The 20,254-nt window shown below is 43.7% G+C and overlaps 1 protein-coding gene and 1 non-coding gene across 9 annotated transcripts in view; both read left to right on the top strand.

Moving 5' to 3' along the window:
- Positions 1-20,254, top strand: part of LOC119181217 (DNA excision repair protein ERCC-6) — a 794,400-nt gene that overhangs the window by 540,156 nt on the left and 233,990 nt on the right. For all 8 annotated transcript variants that reach the window (XM_075882812.1, XM_075882811.1, XM_075882810.1 and 5 more), the window contains one exon: positions 11,970-12,188. In XM_075882812.1, the coding sequence (XP_075738927.1) occupies positions 11,970-12,188 (219 nt within the window). The remainder of the gene's footprint in view (positions 1-11,969; positions 12,189-20,254) is intronic.
- LOC142784546 (U4 spliceosomal RNA) lies at positions 10,196-10,330 on the top strand. The gene has a single exon (XR_012888696.1). It is a non-coding gene; the product is annotated as a U4 spliceosomal RNA (small nuclear RNA).

Below are 20,254 nucleotides of genomic sequence, written 5' to 3'. Positions count from 1 at the left end.
CATCACTTCAATGTATAACCGCCACTCCAGCATCACCCAAATCAAACACGATATTGCCCTTACTAACTTGGATTCCCGCCGCTCTGTCACCCGTCTATGCCTCCTCCATAAGTACTACTACAACTCGTGGACCAGTCGTCTATCGCTTGACATTCCTTCGCGTACATCTAGTCGACTTCATAATCATCTCAGTTTCAGACGCATCTTCGGCAACACACAGTCATTCAATAATTCTGCATTGCCACGCGCCATCGCAGTTTGGAATAGCCTTCCGGATGAAATTGTTTCTTTGAGAGATTCGGCCAAATTTTGTGAGCTACTGCAAATTTATATGTTCTCTTGGTTTTGTATAAAGATGCTTTATTTTTTTTCTTTTCATTTTGTATTGTGCTGCATTTGCTTATAGTGTCTGTTCTTCTCCCTTTTATTGTACAATTTTCTTTGTTTCTTCGATATATTTCTTTTTTATGCTTTATGTATTGTGATTTTTTTCTGTAACCCCCCCAACTCAATGCTTCTCTGGGGCCTGTAGGGTAACATGAATAAAAATAAATAGAAACTAAAACAGAATTTTAGTAGATAATTCTTGGGACTCACATATAATGCAGGGCCAAAATTTTGTATGCTTAAAATCTAGAAAAAAAACCAGGGATATACATGTATGCGGGCTTTTACAGAATCTTGCATACCTTCTTCCCTTGTTCACTTGCTGCTCTTGTTGGCGGGCGATGTTGAATCGAACCCCGGCCCGATGAGTAAGGCAGAGTGTTGCCTTCGAATCGGCTTTGGGGGCAATTGAGAAACTGCGTACTGAACTGAAGTCTGCTTGCTTGAACTTCAGGGTATTAAGGCGGAACAAGCAACTACTAATGGAAAAATCCAGAATCTTATAGCGAAAGTAACTGCTCTTGAAACCGGTGCAATCGATCCAGCTTCCCCTGAAGTAGTTCCTTCTCAAAATGCCTTGCATGATATCTCAAGTCAGCTACAACAAATAACTTCCAGATGTGACGATGCAGAAAACAGATCAAGACGTTCCAACGTGATATTTTTCGGTTTAGAGGACGACGAAAGAGAAAATTGGGCAGCGTCTGAAGAAAAGGTCGTCAAATTCTGCGCAGAAAAACTCGAACTGGCCACTACAAGTGTGCAGTATGAACGTGTACACCGCCTGGGCAAATTTTCCATTGAAAAAAAACGGCCCATTATAGCAAAATTATCTTCATTCAGGGACAAACAGAGCATCTTGTCTGCAGCTCGTAAGCTTAAGGGAACAGCTTTTTCGATTGAGGAAGACTTTGCGCCATCAACACGTGTGGCCAGAAGAAAGTTGGTCGCTTTTGCCAGATCATTCGACAAGCCGTACAAGTTGGTCCTTGACAAGCTTCACTTGGATAAGAAGGTATATGTGTATGATGCCGTTAATGACACAGTTGCTCAATCTACCAGATAGCTAGATGTAAGCTTAAACTCGCACGCGCCGCGTCTCGTGCCCCAAGCAGCCTTTCCACTCTCGGTCGCGTACACGAACATCCGAAGCTTGTTACACAAACGTGACACGTTTTGTTCTTTTCTTGATGATAGCGATTCAGATATAGTAGTACTAACGGAGGCATGGTTGAATCCAGATATAAGAGATAATGAAGTACTACCTCACAACGACCTTTACAAAATTTATAGGAACGACCGCGTAAATAGGCGCAGTGGCGGCGTACTCCTTGCTATTAAGAAAACGCTTCATTCGCATTGGATTGATTTGAAATTTTCCGTCGAAATTGTATGGGCAGCTTTGTCTATGTCATCTAGTGTGGTATTAATTGGGGCTTGTTACCGTGCACCAGATTCTGATCATTCCTTTTTGGGGGACTTGCGTGATAGCATCTCTCATGCCCTTCAGTCATGCCCATCTAACCATGTATATCTTCTTGGCGACATTAATTTTCCTCTTATCGACTGGGAACACATGTCATCCTCATGTCAAGCGTCTCTAGAACTAATAAATCTAACGTTGGATTTCAACCTGTTCTAAGTTGTCAAAGAACCCACCCGTGCTTCCAATATCCTGGACTTGGTATTCACCAACGCTCCTGACACAATACTTTCAATTTCAAATGTGAGCGGTTTTAGTGACCATAACCTCCTCCAACTTAATTTAAGCATCCCGAAGCCCGTATCTGGCAAAACAACAAAACGAATTCGCGATTACAATAGAGGAAATTACGCTGCCATTAACACAGAACTAGAACAATTTTTTTTTAAAGAGTGACTACCTACTTTCATTTGTCGATCCGTAAATGAAAACTGTGTACTCTACAGAGATAAATTAACAGCGCTAGTCGATCAGAATGTTCCCTTAGTGTCCAAAACCAACTATAAATTAAGCCCCTGGTTCAGCAAGTCCCTTAGCAAACTGCGAAACAAGAAGAAACGGTTGTACAACAGGGCTAAACGCTTGCGCACTGATGGGGCATGGCAGGCATACAAACACTGTTTGAAAACCTACTGCTCAGCAATAACCTCAGCTAAAGATAAATATTACTCGCAGGACCTACCTTCCCTGCTTCAGTCTAATCCCAAAAAATTTTGGCAAACTATATCTCCGGTCAGAGATACTAACACTATTACTTTACATGGAACTGACAAAATACCTAATCCTATCGCCGATTGCCCCTCTGTTTTCAACAGGTTCTTCTCATCTGTTTTCACTCAGGAAGATTCTTCCAATGTGCCTAGTTTTCCTGAACTTGACGCCGCCTATATGGAACCCATTAGTGTCACTGTTGGAGGCATTGGATCACTCATTAACAACCTAAAATTATCCACATCAGCCGGTATTGACAACATTAATTCCAAGATACTAAAGAACACCCTCCCCATATCAAGCAGAATATTATGCCAAATTTTTTACCAATCTCTAACATCTGGCATGCTACCGGACGACTGGTTAATAGGAAAGATAAAACCAATTCACAAAACGAGATGTTCACTCGCCTGACAACTATCGACCCATATCTTTAACTTGCATATGCTGCAAAATGCTTGAGCACATAATCAGTTCACACGTGTACAATCACCTCGAGATGAACAATTTTTTCTTTCCTAATCAGCATGGTTTTAGAAAGGGATTTTTGTGTGACACACAACTGTTTAAATTCACCACCGATTTACACTCAAACATGAACAGCAACCTTCAAACGGACTGTATCTTTCTTGATTTTTCTAAAGCCTTTGATCGTGTGCCCCATTGCCGACTAATCTCTAAGCTATCTGCTCTACGACTTGATTCTTTAACATTAACCTGGATTCGAAACTTCATTTCTTTTCGACAGCAGTTCACTGTTGTTAACAATATTGCGTCCCCTTTTTCTTCTGTTAGTTCGGGCGTACCGCAAGGCAGCGTCCTTGGGCCCTTACTATTTTTAATCTGCATTAATGACTTACCCTCCGAGATTACTTCTTGCATGCGTCTATTTGCCGATGATTGTATAATATACCGTTCTATAAACTCCAGTAATGACCACTTAACCATTCAAGCAGATCTCAACCATATTTGTAACTGGTGCGACAAGTGGCTTATGAAACTGAACTTAACAAAATGCGAGGTAATGTCTTTCACCCGTAAACACGTAAACTCTGAATTCTCCTATTACTTGAACAATACCATGCTTTCCCACACTTCTTCCTACAAATACCTAGGTGTTCTTCTCACAGAGAATCTTTCATGGGCCTCACATATCGAGTCTACCTGTGCCAAAGCATCACGTTCACTGGGCTACCTACGCCGCAACTTGAGAAATTCCCCTACTAATATTCGAAAACTAGCCTTTCTTACCTTTATTCTGCCAATATTAGAATTCGCCTCAGCAATTTGGTCTCCTCATCAAAACTACTTGATTATTATGGTAGAAAGGATTCAAAATAGAGGTGCCTGCTTCATATCACGAAACTACAACATCACGTCAAACATAACGCAAATTAAATCAGACCTTCAGCTGCCGTCATTGGATAGCCGTCGCAATATTGCTCTTCTCTGTCTGTTCCAGAAATATATTACCTCTAACAAACGAACGCGGCTTCAGCTTCAAACACCTCACTCTTTTTCACGCAGATTGCATAATCAGTTCAGCTTCATGCGCATATACGGGTCAACTAATGCATTCAATTCATCACCACTGCCTCGGGCCGTTCGTCTTTGGAATGACCTCCCTGATTGCATAGCCTCCATATCTAATCCCGATACATTTCGCCGTCAGCTACTCACTCTGTTCACCATGTGACCCTGTTTCTGTATTCTGAGTGCATTGCGTAACGGTGATTTATATTCTCCTTGTCTTTTATTTTTAAAATGTATCCCTCTATCGCCATGTTCATATCAACAAGTGCTGTATTCCCTCAAATTTACCTCGCGCTGTATAGCCTAAGATGTGATTTCATTTATATATCTATATAGTTTTTCGTTGTTCTTGCACTGATCCTGCCTGTAAACTGTTCGTTACCTGTCTGTACCATTCCGATTCCCCCCCCCCCCCCTTACCCAATGCCCTGTTCTGGGGCCTGTAAGGTTTTTTTTGAATAAAGAATAAAGAATAAACTCAAAACCTAAAGGCAGTTGTAAGAGCTAGTGAAGTTGATTTTTCTTTTTCCGCTGCTTTTTAGAGGGCACTAGTGGGGTTTAGATGTACAGACAGAATGCCCTAGTCATATACAACTTTGCTGCAAAAGGAAAACTAAGTTTGTTAAATTGTGTAGTTGTCTTTGAACGCACTTTCTGACATTTTTGCGGAAGCTCCATTGAAGCGTATCTTCATATCTGCAAGGGCAACCGGTTCATCCACAAATGAAAGTCTGAAAGCACTGCAAGAATTGTTTTCGCTGCAACACAGATAGGCCTCAGAGAGAGGCAAGGCAGTGTCGGAGGAGGTTGGCTTTATGAGGCTAGTCAAGTGACATCGTGTTATGCCCAGCAATAAAATTGATAGTGAAAAAAAAAGAGCTTCTTTCTTTTTTGAGTCATCCTAGAGAACGCATTTGTTACATTATCAGGGTTTAGTCTTGAGGCATCGCTGTACGTCGCCGTCTACCATGTCTGCTGATAACAACTTGCTATTTCATGAAGAACAATTTTGTGGAACCACCATTTCGTGTATTTGCCACAAAAGTAATCGTCGGACAAGTTGTTCAGCTCACTGCAAAATTCTATTGTTTTCGCATCACCGAGTGTAATAAAAAGTGCTCTTAAGATGATTGGCTGCATGACATTTTCAGTGAATTGAAATATTTCTAGCTCTTCACAAGAGCCCCAAAGTATTTATTCATGTCCTTGAATGTGAGGCGTCTCACAATGAGACCGCTTATTTCGGAATGAGCAGACACAGGTTGGGGAAACCATAGAAAAACATTGATTGAACTGTGTTTACAGAGAGGATTTACTTGTGATCAACACGCTAAATGCAACCTTATTATATACTGCAATGCGTTTTATAGACATTAACAAATTGAAAGGTAATGCAAGGGCGGTGGCATTGATGTTTAACTCACTGGCAGGGACCCACAGCCTGTGGTCGCCACATCCTGCGAGACCCTGTCAGGAGGCAACCATCTACACCAGCCGCCATGCACCAGAAAGAGAACCACTCATGTCTGATGTGCCATCACCCATCTTCACCGCCACGCGTCACTCCTGGCACAACCGCTCTAACCATCATGATGATGATTATATAACACGCGGAAGTACCGCTCAATGGTTGTTAACTCTAAATGTGGCCTATCCGTGAGATGGGAGTGTGTCATGAGGCGCAAATGACTTCACATGGGGGATAGCAGCCCCACAAATTCAAATGCAACGTGCTTCTCCAGTGTATTCTAAGATGTGAAGTTAACTGCTCCATAGTACTCACAGATGCGTATAATTACCTGCTCCAAAGTGCTTCAAAATGGGAAGTTTTGGTGCTCCAAAGTGCTCCCAAATAAAAAAATTTCTGCTCTGAAAATTGCTCCAAATCGGAAGATCTTAGTAGCATTATTGAATTTCTTCTCTGAAAACACATCTTCACCCCTTAAAAAAAAAGAAAAACTGCATAGATTATGTGATAGGCTTGTGCAAATACTTGAATGCCTTGAATATTCGAATGAATGTTACAGTACCTGAATTCATTTTGATTTGAATTAAAAATATTGAAAATTTCGAGGTATGGGAAATGAACAAATAGGCAAACTGTATATTAGTCCGCCTGTAACCTTTGTGCTTTATGAAGTTGTTTTCACTGCAGTGGAGGTGTCATGAGCAAAAAGGCGCAAGGCACGTGCCAAATGTTGGAAAAAGGGCAATGGTGCACGAGGCCCCGATGGTGCACATACGCCTTCGTGCACAAGATTGAAAAGCTCGGGGCACGCGACCCAAGCCGTGATGTACGATGAGCTGTGTTGTCGCGTTTCGAGCTGCAAAGATCAGGGAAGACAGCGCAGCTACAGCGGTGGAAGCAGTAGCCACCCGGTTCTCAAGATAGTCGACGTAGAGGCCATCGACCTCTGAAAACTCGAGTGAGGCTGCCCGAACTTGCCGCACCCTTTCACCGCAGTTTCTGGTGTGTCTACAGTTCTTCCACTTCATGCCATAACAGTCGGGGCCCCTACTGCAGTCATCCAAGTGCCTCGTCAACATCTGACAACGCCCCTGATGAGTTAGGTTTAACATAGCTGGGCCCAAGAAGACAAAGAAGACCAAGACAACGGCAATGAGGACAAACACCTCGTTTGTGGAACAACCAGCTGCAATGTTAGGAGCCTGCAAAGGACGTCAACAACGCACTAGACAAATCGTCCATATGGCAAAGGTATGGAGTCGACGTGAACTGTAAGAACATTTGATTAATGAGGCGCCATCTTGACTAGATACTGGCTAGAGCTAGACATGACGCAAAGCATGGCTGATCGTTAGTGTGGGTTTCGCTGCACCGTACAGCCTAGTTTTGTGTGCATGCATTGTCTTATGTAATTTTGAGTGTTCGTGCTTTCTATTTTTTGCGTGATAAAGTGCGTTTGTCTTGTCATCGCGGTCTCTCATTTCTCTTTCAATCCATAAGAAAATTACACGACGCCACCGAGGAAGAATAAGCGAAGCAAATTCATACCAGTTGCAAGCACTTCTGAGAATAATTCTGACAGGTGGGGGCCATATTCAAATGCATCTGCACGATGGAAAGGGTAAATTCAAGGGACAATAATGCCAATGGAATGCCAATACAGCATGCAATACAGTATGCTACATGTAAATGTAGCGCGAATGTGAAGAAAAAAAAGTGGAGGAAACGATCACTTGCCACCGGCAGAACCGAATCTGCATCTTTCAAATAATGCGTCCGATGCTCTACCGCTGAGCTATGGTGATGGTCAACAAGCCACAAGTACCACCGTCTTGAAGCTTGCCTTGCAGAAGCCGTTGACTACTGTGTCCGTCTTCAGGTCTTGCTAGGCATTGAAGATCTCCGCAAGAGAAAACTTTGCTGAGATTTTCGGTCACTACTTCTTCATCCACTGCTGGATGTCCTGGCTGCTGGTTGCTTCACTTTCGGTACAATTGGTTTTGCCAACGATGTAGTAGCGCTGCTTAAATCGGTGAAGCCACCTGCTGTTGTCAGCGAACTTGTTTCACCGAGTGCAGCGGCAAAGCATTTGGCCTTGGCGATCAGCATCGGGCCATTCACCAAACTGTTTTTCGCGCGCACTTCTAAAAACCAGGCATAAAGTGCCTTTTCTAAATTCCCGTGGGCAGAAGTGCGCACATGACAGGCTCCAGACGTTCGCTGCTCCACTGCCTTTGCCTTGATAATCTGCTTTGTTCTCGAATAGGGTACTCGGAGTGCTCCGTGGTATCCCGAAGTCGTCCGCAACGGTCTAACATTTCTCGCCCGCCTCAACAATCTGAATAGCCTTCAACTTTGTCACTATGTCATGGGTCTTGTGCTTCTTGACACTGGCCATAGCTACACGAGAAGTAAAAAATTCGAGGAGTCTGCAGCGGCTCTGCACACCAAGCACACGTGCTGCACATGGGTTGGTACGTTGGCCACCCGATCTGCGAAAGCAACAAAAAGGCGCGAGCTGTGGTTGGCTGATCAAAACTCGCAAAACAGCAACAAAAAATTGTTTCTGCTCTCCGAGCCGACAAATACGCGGGGAAAGCATGAGAGAGAGAAAGAGAAACGAAAAAAAAAAAAAACCGTTCGGCAAGTTGGAAGTTGTGCAGTTCAAGCTCGCCCTCACTTTTTTCGAGCATTTTGCGTTTTGGCGGAGGCATGGTACAGGCAAGTGCTGAAACGCACCTTCCAGCTTGCGCTCGATACATCCGAAGGTGGATAAAAAATACCGTTCGATATAATTGTGCGAATTTCTATATTGTAACAATACTGATTGTTGGCTTAGTTAGTACTTGCTTAATGACAGGCTTTGGCTGCACATAACACGCACACAAAGTAAAGGAATACTCAACAACTAGCACAAGCGGCTTGTGCTTGTCATTGAGTGTTCTTTTACTTTGTGTGTCTGTTCTTTGCGGCCAAAGCATGTCATTAAGAATTTCTATACTTTTATAAAAGAATTTGAAGGAGATAACTTGCGAATACGATATTCCCGACAATTCGATATATGTGTGTTCGATATAACCGAGTTCGACTGTAGTGATCATTTTTGGGCTGCGTTCTAACGAGTTCTGATTTTAAAGAAAAAGTTTGAACCGCAGAAAACAAGGATGGAAGAGAAGAGTAGACACGACGAGCGCTACACAACTCTCTGCTCTTTGGTCCTTGCTTTTTGGGCTTCGAATTCGTTCCTTAATGTCTTATAAAATCTCCCAAGCTTCTGTACTTCTGATTTTCGATCTCTTCTCGCGTGCATGTCGTGAAAGGTAAAACTCGATCGCGCTATTCGAGCTCGTGGAACAGCGCTTGCGAATGCACTTGTATTCTTAATGCGCAATCTGCAGATTTTATCGTGTGGGCTTGGTTTATGAAAAAAAAAGAAAGAGTCTTTGCCAAACACTCCAAAGCGAAGTGATTCGGCGGTCTCGTTTCCACGTTCACATTCCCTTATGCAGGATGGCTTGCGGGACTGAAAAGCATGGCCTCCGAGGTGTGCACCCTCGTGACGAATTTTGGTGCTTTTTGTTTTAGTTTGCATATCTCGGAGGCTACGCTCTTTTTTTTTTGTCTTCCGCACCCAAGCAGTGGCTGCCTGCTACAAAACAACAAAGGCATAAGTGCTATCGCTACCACCAACATGTCGACGGTGGGAGCTTGCTTGTTTATTGTTTGCGGGCAGCATTGTGTCTTGTGGCTTCTCGACTTGTGTACTTCTCACCTCGTTCCAGATAATTTATCATTTTGTAGACGGAACTAAACAGTGATCCTCTTGTAGCGATAAAAATCATGACTGGTGCTAGGAGCAACGTCAAGTAAAACATAATGGTAAACTGTTTGTTTGCGGGCTTCGGTTCCAGGTGATGACATTGAGTGTGTCCTGACTGCTGACAACGGTGTACGATGCTTCAATCAATTTTACAACTTGTTAGCATTTCCGGGCACCACCTCGGACAGCGAGCGGCTTCATTGGCGCAGATGACAATGTCCCTGCTTCCGACTGCATGGATACAGAGTTCGTGGTTGACGTGGCCGGTGCCGCGGAAGTGTGTTGCTTTCACCACAGACCTACCTTTTAATACTCTACCCAGCTTACCACAGACCACAGTGTTCAGCGTCAATCAACGCTGTTGTTTCTGAATGAGTTGAATTCGCTCATTTGGAAAGCTTTAAGATATTGAGGAACTTCACGGCGTGCAGGAGGTGAGACAAGCTTATGGACTGTTTTCAAGTGAAATAAAGCATGTGAACTTGCAGAAGAGGACGTTCACACCTTGTTCTTTATCGTACTGTGAGTGAATCGTTATGTAAACCCATGTTACGATTTTTGAAAACTGTTTCGACGCCTAACATTCTCTAATTTACGAATGAAATACATATTTTGCATTTTCAAATTATGAATAATATATCGAACAATTTCACGTTCCTATTCAAGTTACGTACATCCAGGATTGACTGTATATGTTCATTAAACATGGGAGTGTAGTCAGTGCCATCTGTTGCCATTACCGCGAGCTCTTTACATTTTGATACATTTACTTGTAGTAACATCCCTTATATTTTCCCTGGTGCAGTGGCGGTGTGGTACCCAATAAAGTTTTAACTGAAGCACGGCTATTGTTAGTTGAAAACTTTTCTCAATAATTGTAAATTACCGTATTTACTCGCATAATCCTCGCACTTTTTTTGCTGCAAAACTGATGTAAAGTTGGGGGGTGCGAGAACTACGCGGGGAAAACCTTCCATGAAAACGTACCGAGCGAAAAAGAAAACGAAGTGGCCGCAAAACGGGATTCTCGCACCAGCAACTTACAGCAAGCTTTAAGAAGTAATAATTAGAACTTACCTCAACAATAAAAGCAGAGGTTCAACACAAGGCAAGATTTATTTGAGACACAAAAAGTGGAAGCAAATAGTCGAGAATTAAAATATCATATGCAAAGCTTGTGGGCATTGTGGGCGTAGCGGGAGCGTTCGTCGCTCAACAGGAGCCCTCAAAAGGTAAGCGTAGGACGTCAGTATTGGGCTGATGGCTATTTAACAGAATCGTCCTCAGTTTCCTTCTGAAGAAATAAAGTTTACCATTAATCCCAGTTTTAGGCACACGGCAGGCCCAATGCGTCTTGGTGGCTTTCAGCTGCCGTCACCAGTAGCGAACACAAAAGTCATAGACTCCGAAGGGCCTACCGGCGGCCCTGTTGCCGTCGTTTAGTGCATCATCTATCACTTGTAACTTGAAGCAGCCGTGTAGTTTCGGTATCACCCCATAACGTGCCAAGATTACTGACACAGCTTACAAAAAACGCCGCAATGGGCACTGGTCACTTTGGCTTGGCTTGGATTGGATTGAATCTGCATGCAATAGTATGCTTGATGCTTAAGAGATGGGGCCAGATGGTGTGCACTATCATCATCAGTGGCTGGAACGAGCAGACGACATTATTGTGGCAGTTTTCGGGGGTGCAATAATTACTCGAGAAAAAAAAAATCTTATTTTTCTTGGGTGAAGGGGGTTGGCCCGAGAATTATGCGAGTGTGAGAATTACGCGAGTAAATACGGTAGTTCTCATTGATATTAGTGTGCATTTAATCTTTTGTAAGGGTGGTTTACTGCAGTATAGGAATGCTAAGCCGTGAAGCCTCACTTCAAGGTTAAATTAATATATTATTGATTGATTCAGCATTTTTTTTTAAGTTTAAAAGCTGGTTATACCAGCTTGTATGCTCTACGTATAGTAATTTCTTTAAAACTTAACATATTTTACACGTTATTTTACCAAAAGTCAAATCCGGCTACTATTCACAGTTCCACTTCCTTTGAACCAAAAAAATGGCATTTGCACTGGCCTTGTTTCAATTAAAAGCATGTATATATTGCACAGGTTAGTTAGGTCATGGCAAATATGCCCATTTTTCTTTACAACATCTCTGCCCCGTCGTGGTGGTCTAGTGGCCAAGGTACTTGGCTGCTGACCCGTAGGTTGCGGGTTCGAATCCCAGCTGCGGCGGCTGCATTTCTGATGGAGGCGGAAATGCTGTAGGCCCATGTGCTCAGATTTGGGTGCATGTTAAAAAACACCAGGTGGTCGAAATTTCCGGAGCCCTCCACTACGGCGTCTCTCATAATCATATGGTGGTTTTGGGACGTTAAACCCCACTTATCAATCAATCAATTCTTTACAACATGTTATATACTATTCAAATTTGATTCTAAATTATTTGACCAAAATCATCATTCGTAGAAGCCTATTGAGCAGTACTTACCTGACACATTTCTTTCAGCAGTAGCAGTGTCAGGATTACTGCCAGCTGAGGTGTAAGTGTCATGGTGCACAGGTGTTTGTGGGCCTGATGAACCTGCGCAAGATCTGCAACCACCCTGACCTGTATGACGGGGGACCAAAAGTGTTTGCCGACACCGACGTTTCCACCCTGCCCCCCGAGATGCGCTACGGGTTCCCTGGCCGCTCAGCAAAGATGGCTGTCATTGAATCCTTGCTGCGGCTGTGGAAGAAGCAGAATCACCGCGTGCTGCTGTTCACCCAGAGCCGCCAGGTGAGCAATCATCATCATTAACTTTTTCGTTACCACCAGAAAATGGTTTCTTTTTATGTCTTGCGTTTTCCAGTTTGAAAAGTACTCGAGCATGCATGACAGGGTACCTAATTATGCTCAATCAAATGCTATTTTATAAGTTGTAGAGCGACAAAAATATTTTGGAATGAATAAAAATGTGAAAGTATAATTTTTGAAACTCTATATATGCAAAAATATTCAAAAGAAAAAAATTTGAAATATACATTTCGAAAATAAGTGTCCCAGGAACATAGGTCAGCAAACTCACTCATGAGTCGACTCAGTCAGACTCATATTGAGGCATAAGTCCGAGTGAGTCTGGCTGATTTATTCTTACTCGAGTTTGAATCTGAGTGAGTCCGGAAGAGTTGTACTTTAGTAAGTCTGAGCCCAAGTGAGCTAGAGGAAAATTTTTCTCAGTCTGAGTCCGAGTGAATCCAGTTGACGAAATTATTCGTGAGTCGGTATCTGAGTGAGTTCGGCTAAGTTGTACAGTTGATCCCGAAAATATCAAACTCGGATATATCGAATTATTGGCTATATCGAGCAGTTGTGAATTTTCCTCGAATTTCCCATGCAGAAGCATAGGACTGGTGCCCCATATATTCAACTCCCGCACAGCGGAACATACCATGTATCATAGGCTGTGCTGTGCCAAAGTCTAAGAAGTGCATTTTTCTTATCAAATGTTGATCAATTCGCAGCCGTGTTCTAACAAGTTCCGATTCCATTTAGCGCACAGGTGACAAAAAGGCGTTGTTATTCTATCGGGCTGATCTGCTGGTTTGTAGGGCAGCGCTTGCAAGGGCACCGGTATGTTTCATGCACGGTCTTATGAGCGGGCGTAGTGTTTTTTAAAAAGACCGATTCCCAACTACACCAAAATTATAATGCAAAATCACTCAGCAATCTTGTTGCAATGTTCGCTTTCCCCACCTTGTTTGTTAAAGCACAATGGCATGCGATGGTCTTGCGAGCTTAAAAAGCATGGCTTTCGAGATGCGCTACCTCGTGACATATTTTTAATGTTTTCGGTTTTAATACACATGTCTCAGAAGCTACGCTTTTTCTAGCTTTTCGCATCAAAGCAGCTCAAAGCAGCGGCTGCCAACTACAAAGCCGCAAGTGACATCGATATTGCCTACATGTCCATGGTGGGGACTCGGCGTTGTCTTTTGCACCTTGTGTACTTCTCGCCTTGTTCTTGATAAACCTTTATTCAGGAGTTGAACTAAACATTTGATCCGCACTTAGCGATAAAAATCATCACTGGCGTTAAGAGCGACGTCAAGTAAAGCACTCTCGTAAACTGTCCTTGTGTGCCAGGTGAGGACTTTGGGTGCGCCATGACGCCTGTCAATGGCGTGTAGTGCCTCAGTGAATCCTGCAACTTAGCAGTGTTTCCCTGCACCATCATGGACAGTAAGTGACTTCATCGGTGCAGGTGACGGTGCAGCTGTTGCTGACTGCATCAATGCTTAGCCGAGATCGTGGCTGCCGTTGCCGGGGCCGCGAAAGCGTACCCGTGCGATTATGAATATGTCATCGTCTTCGCTGCCACATCTAACGAACCTTTTGCTATACGACAAAGCTTGCTTAGGCACTCTGCATTATTCAATGCCGTTGTATTCAAAGGAGCTTAATTCTCTTATTTGAAAAGTTTCAATTAAATCGAGGATGATTGGAATTTGACAGCACACAGGAAGCTAGAGAAGTTTATGAACTACAGTTAAATTTGGATATAATGAAATTGATAAATTCACATAAACATTTGTTATAAAGAGGATTTCCTTATATGCAGGTTCGGTACGAAAAATTTGAAAAATAGACGCATAAACTAAACAAAAGGGGGAGTGAAGGCAGAGCTTACCCAAAACACTTATTTTACAGTAAAAAACCACGCTATTATAGCGATAACAATTATATGGACACTTTCAGTGGATTTTTGTCGTCGTTGCCATGTTTAACAAGTCCAAATTGATGACATGCCCCCGCGCATCATAACTTTCACGAGCTGGTAAAAGCGGGTGAGCACTGAAACAAAGATCGAATGAGTCAGTTTATCTCTATGGCCTGGAAAGTGCATAAGATAACATCTCCTGCATGTTAGAACTGCCGTCGAATGCTTTAACAAAAAGTAAACCAAGTAAACCACCTGTCTTTAACGAGCATGAAATAACTCGGGGAGGTGGGAAGGGGGATCATTCGCGTAGCAATAATGAACTTGGATTGGGTGGTTGCGATCGCTGGTGTGCTTCTCGGTGAGTATCAGCGCAGTTTCAACGTGAAGGGACTGTGTAAAAAAATCACTTCCGTCCGAAGCGGGTGTATGTGCTCACGCTATCATTTTGGAGGAGCTTCGCAATATCAGGTCCAAACGAGTTGGCTCCGAGTCTTACGTCTCATAGCATTACAATTTTTTTGCTATCGCATTCACTGCATCGCATTCAACACGCCATCGTGTTCCCAGAACTACATGGCTAATCGTGAAAGCTACCAGCCTACGAACTCGCGGCGCAGCGAAAAACGGAAGCGCGTGACGAGTCGACCTCCAAAGATCCTTCGTCACTGTGGTCTCGGAGAGTTTCCATCAGCGCCTAATCTGACATCTCCTTGGTGGTGAAGACACAGTTGTTCAATATTAAGAAAAGTCACAGTTTCGCTGCAAGGGCGAGGCAATAGATGTGATAAGAAACAACTTGAAATGTAATGCTGACAACAGCAAGCAGATCGAAACATGGAGCGTGCTGCTCACGCACAAGTGTTGCACATCAACATTTACTGCTCGATACCTAATGCACTGTTTAAACGAAAATGAGGCACAAAGCTAAATGACAGGTACAGATATGAGTGCAAACTAACAAGTGCCCCAGTTGTTACTTCGCTGTGTTTGGAAAGCGCACTCTTTTTGCAAACAGCGCCTGTGCAGCGAGCGAAGTGATCTTTGTGCGCCCGGCAACTAAATGCAATTGTTCCGATCAAAGTCACCCCCTTACCCCATTCGCAGGGCAAAGATAAGCGTGTCTCAGTGCATTGTGATTTGTTTTTCTTTCTTGAGTTTTCATATATATAGATACGTATACATATACGGTGAGTAGGAGGGAGCCACGGGAGCGGCCGCGTCAGCAGCACGTGTAAGTGAGCTCTGCACATATCTGCCTATAACTTTAGCAATGTTGGTTCAAGGAGGGTCAGAGTGGTGTCTATTTGTTCGTGAAGATACAAGGAGTTCAACCGCTACAAATACTGCTATTACAAACGAAAATTTTAAATTTTAGGAGCGGAAAACTGTGTGAATCTGTGAAAACAACAACAGTCAGACCACGTGTTTTTTTACGATCGCTTGTAGCTTTGTTAATATTCTACCGCGAAACTTCTTATTTGTAAAGTTGAAAGTCCTTAGGGTAGACCTGACGTTACTGAAGTTTGATCAGGCTAGGTTTAATAGTTCCAGAGTTATTCCGCAATCAAAATTAAGCCTAATCACTAAAAAGATTAAATTGGTAATATCACCTCGGCCCCCCCACAGTGGTCTAGTGGCTAAGGTGCTCGGCTGCTGACCCGCAGGTCGCGGGTTCAAATCCCGGCTGCGGCGGCTGCATTTCCGATGGAGGCGGAAATGTTGTAGGCCCGTGTGCTCAGATTTGGGTGCACGTTAAAGAACCCCAGGTGGTCAAAATTTCCGGAGCCCTCCACTACGGCGTCTCTCATAATCATAAGGTGGTTTTGGGACGTTAAATCCCACATATCAATCAATCAATCGGTAATATCACCTCGCAAACACATTTAAATTTTGTCTGCTTAATATAATAATAATCCGCACCCCATAGGCTACCAGGAGGCCCAATTCTGTACACTCTAGGCCCTTAATTAAGGTGGTAATCAGCAAAGAGCTCATTTCATTAAAACAAATTTTCAAAAGGAGCTACAAACGCCACCGAAAAATAGCTAATATCTTCTTTTAGAACACAACAGTCCGTTTTTTTCCGTGTAAAAATAATTTTGATAGCTTAAGGTAACCGGAAGATACAGCGTTAGAAAGAATATAACGAAAACCGCTAATAAACGTGTGGTGCCCGCGTCTTCCCTCGCTCAGAGGAGGAGGGTGGCTCGGGAGAAAGGTAAGCCCGTCAGATCAAAGTCTAGAACCTCGTGTTTTTTTTAGTTTTTTTTTCCCCTTACGATCGCTTTTAACTTTGCTAATAACCTACCGGGAAACTTCTAACTCATACAGTGCAAAGCCCTAATTGTAGACCTGTCGCCGCTCAGGTTTCATCAGGACAGGAGTAATAGTACCGGAACTATTTTGTGACCAAAATTAATCCTAATCACTAAAAAGATTAATTTGGTAACATCACCTCACAAACGAATTTAAATTTTGTCCTCTCAATATATCAATAAACAGCACCCCATAGGCTAATCGGAGGCCCAACTCCGTACTCTCTAGACCCTTAATTAAGGGGGTAATCAGCAGAAATCTCATTTCATTAAAACATTTTTATAAAAATAACCACAAACTTGACTGATACACCGCTGAAATCTACATTTAGAACATAACAATCCGGGTGCGGCGATGGCGTAGTGGTTAGAGCATCCGCCTCGCATGCAAGAGGTCCGTGGTTCAAATCCCGGTGCCGCGCAGCTCCCAACCGGAAAAAAAAAAAAAAAAAAATCCGCGTGTTGATGGAACTGCATTAAGAGGCCTGGGGTGCGGCCTCACCGGTAACCACCGCTGGGAGCGCACTCTCTCACCATAGAAGGATTGGCCACCCTGGTGCAGTATCTGGCCACTACCTCCCACATGCATACGTCAAATAACTCACTGCCCTCAGTTCCCAGCAGCTACGAAGCAACTGACCGTGGCGGCGGTCAGATCTGCAACGCAGCAGAGGGTGCTAAGAATCTCTGGATCCGCACAGGCCGCCATTGGAACCTGAACTTGGCAACGTTTAACGCAAGAACCTTATCTAGTGACGGAAGTCTAGCTGTACTATTCGAGGAGCTAGAGGGTGGTAAATGGGATATAATAGGGCTAAGTGAGGTTAGGAGGACAGATGAGGCCTATACTGTGCTACAGAATGGACACGTCCTTTGCTATCGGGGCTTGGCAGACAGAAGAGAACTGGGAGTGGGGTTCCTAATTCACAGAAACATAGCTGGCAACATAGAGGAATACTATAGCATTAATGAAAGGGTGATAGGTATTGTAATTAAACTGAATAAAAGGTACAAGATGAAGGTAGTACAGGCTTACGCGCCTACATCCAGCCATGATGACGCTTCAGTTGAAAGCTTCTATGAAGGCGTGGAATCGGCAATGAGTAAGGTAAAAACACAGTATACTATAGTGATGGGCGACTTTACTGCAAAGGTAGGGAAGAAGCAGGCTGGAGACCAGGCAGTAGGAGATTATGGCATCGGCACTAGAAACGCCAGAGGAGAGCTACTTGTAGAATTCGCAGAACGCAATAATTTGCGGATTTTGAATACTTTCTACCGAAAACGAGAAAACCGCAAGTGGACATGGAGGAGCCCTAATGGCGAAAATAGGAACGAAATAGACCTTACAATGACTGCACACCCAGGAATCGTGCAGGATGTGGAAGTGGTTGGCAAAGTACGATGCAGTGACCATAGAATGGTACGGTCTCGAATTCCCCTAGACTTGAAGAAGGAATGACAGAAACTGATACGCAAGAAGCCAATCAATGAGCTATCACTGAGAGGGAAGTACAGGAATTCAGAGTGTCGCTGCAGAACAGGTACTTGGCTCTTAGTGAGGAAACCAACCTTAGCGTAGATACAATGAATGATAATCTAACGAGTATCATTACGGAGTGTGCAGTGGAAGTTGGAGGCAGGGTAGTTAGACAGGACACTGGCAAGCTTTCCCAGGAAATGAAGCACTTAATTAGGAAGCGTCAAAGCATGAAAGTGTCAAGTACAACAGACAAAATAGAACTGGCACAGCTTTCAAAGTTGATTAATAGGCGTAAAGTATGCGATGTAAGAAGGTATAACATGGAGAGAATTGAACACACTCTGAAAAACGAAGGAAGCGTCAAAGCAGTGAAGAGGAAACATGGGATAGGCAAAAGTTGGATGTATGCACTAAGGGACAAAGAAGGCAAAATAACTACCAATATGGATAGGATAGTTAAAATAGCGGAGGAGTTTTACAGAGATCTGTACAGTAGCCGAGACAACCACGACCTTAATACTATAAGAACTAGCAGTAACCCAGATGACACCCCACCAGTAATGATAGGAGAAGTCAGAATAGCTTTGAAAAGCATGCAAAGAGGCAAAGCTGCTGGTGAGGATCAGGTAACATCAGATCTGCTGAAAGATGGAGGACAGATTGTGTTAGAAAAACTAGCCACCCTGTTTACGAGGTGTCTCCTGACGGGAAGAGTACCAGAGTCTTAGAAGAACGCTAACATCATCTTAATACATAAGAAAGGAGATGACAAGGACTTGAAGAATTACAGGCCGATCAGCTTGCTTGAATGGACCACATTCATACTATCAATCAGATAATAGAGAAATGCTCAGAGTATAACCATTCACTATACATAGCCTTCATAGATTACGAGAAGGCGTTTGATTCAGTAGAAATATCAGCCGTCATGCAGACACTGCGGAATCAGGGCGCAGATGAAGTATATATAAACATTCTGGAAGAAATCTACAGGGGATCAACTGCTACCATAGTGCTTCATAAAGAAAGCAACAAAATACCAATCAAGAAGGGTGTAAGGCAGGGGGACACAATCTCCCCAATGCTATTTGCCGCGTGCTTACAGGAGGTTTTCAGAAACCTAGAATGGGAACAGTTAGGGATAAGAGTTAATGGAGAATACCTTAGTAACCTGCGCTTCGCCGACGACATTGCATTGCTGAGTAACTCTGGGGACAAATTGCAACTCATGATTAGGGAGTTAGACAAGGAGAGCAGAAAGGTGGGTCCTAAAATTAATCTGCAGAAAACGAAAGTAATGTACAACAACCTCGGAAAGGAGCAGCGCTTCGAGATAGGTAATAGTGCACTTGAAGTTGTAAAAGACTATGTCTACTTAGGGCAGGTAATAACCGCAGAGCCTAACCATGAGATTGAAGCAACTAGAAGAACAAGAATGGGGTGGAGTACATTCGGCAAGCACTCTCAAATTATGACAGGTAGATTGCCACTATCACTCAAGAGGAAAGGAATATAACAGCTGTATCTTGCCGGTACTTAGCTACGGAGCAGAAACCTGGAGACTTACAAAGAGGGTTCAGCTTAAATTGAGGACGACGCAGCGAGCAATGGAAAAAAAAATGGTAGGTGTAACCTTAAGAGACAAGAAGAGAGCAGAGTGGATTAGGGGACAAACGGGGGTTAAGGATAGTTGAAATAAAGAAGAGGAAATGGACATGGGCCGGGCATGTAGCGCGTAGACAGGATAACCGCTGGTCATTAAGGGTAACTAACTGGATTCCCAGAGAAGGGAAGTGGGTTAGGGGGAGACAGAAGGTTAGGTGGGCAGACGAGATTAAGAAGTTTGCGGGTATAAATTGGCAGCAGCAAGCACAGGATCGGGTTAACTGGCGGAACATGGGAGAGGCCTTTGTCCTGCAGTGGACGTAGTCAGGCTGATGATGATGATGATACGGTGAATAACGGTGGTGGTAATGGCAGAAACGAGCCGAGACTGACCATATAATTGCTATTGCAATAAAAAAATAAAATAAAAGCAACGCTGGACATCGTTGGTGGTTATGCGCCCGCAGTGAAACTATGCACGCGCGCACAGCGCCAAAAGTGAAGAGCGAACGACATGGAAGCTGCAGAAAACTATTCGGTAAAGTGCCCTCCATATGCAGCTTGGCCCCACATATGTAACGCTAACTAAAAACATGGTACTGCCAATGCGCAAAAGTAGTTTTTTTGGGTGGGGGGTTTGGAGCGAGGGGAAGAACGAGAAGGGGCACACCCGCGCGTGCCCCTTTCCCCCTCCCCTCCCTAACGGCAGCAAAGCCGGCTTGTTGGCTGCTGGCTGCGG

The sequence above is a fragment of the Rhipicephalus microplus genome, unplaced genomic scaffold (assembly GCF_043290135.1).
Source record: "Rhipicephalus microplus isolate Deutch F79 unplaced genomic scaffold, USDA_Rmic scaffold_14, whole genome shotgun sequence".
NCBI classification, from domain to species: Eukaryota; Metazoa; Arthropoda; class Arachnida; order Ixodida; family Ixodidae; genus Rhipicephalus; species Rhipicephalus microplus.
This window is presented reverse-complemented; position numbering and strand designations above follow the sequence as displayed.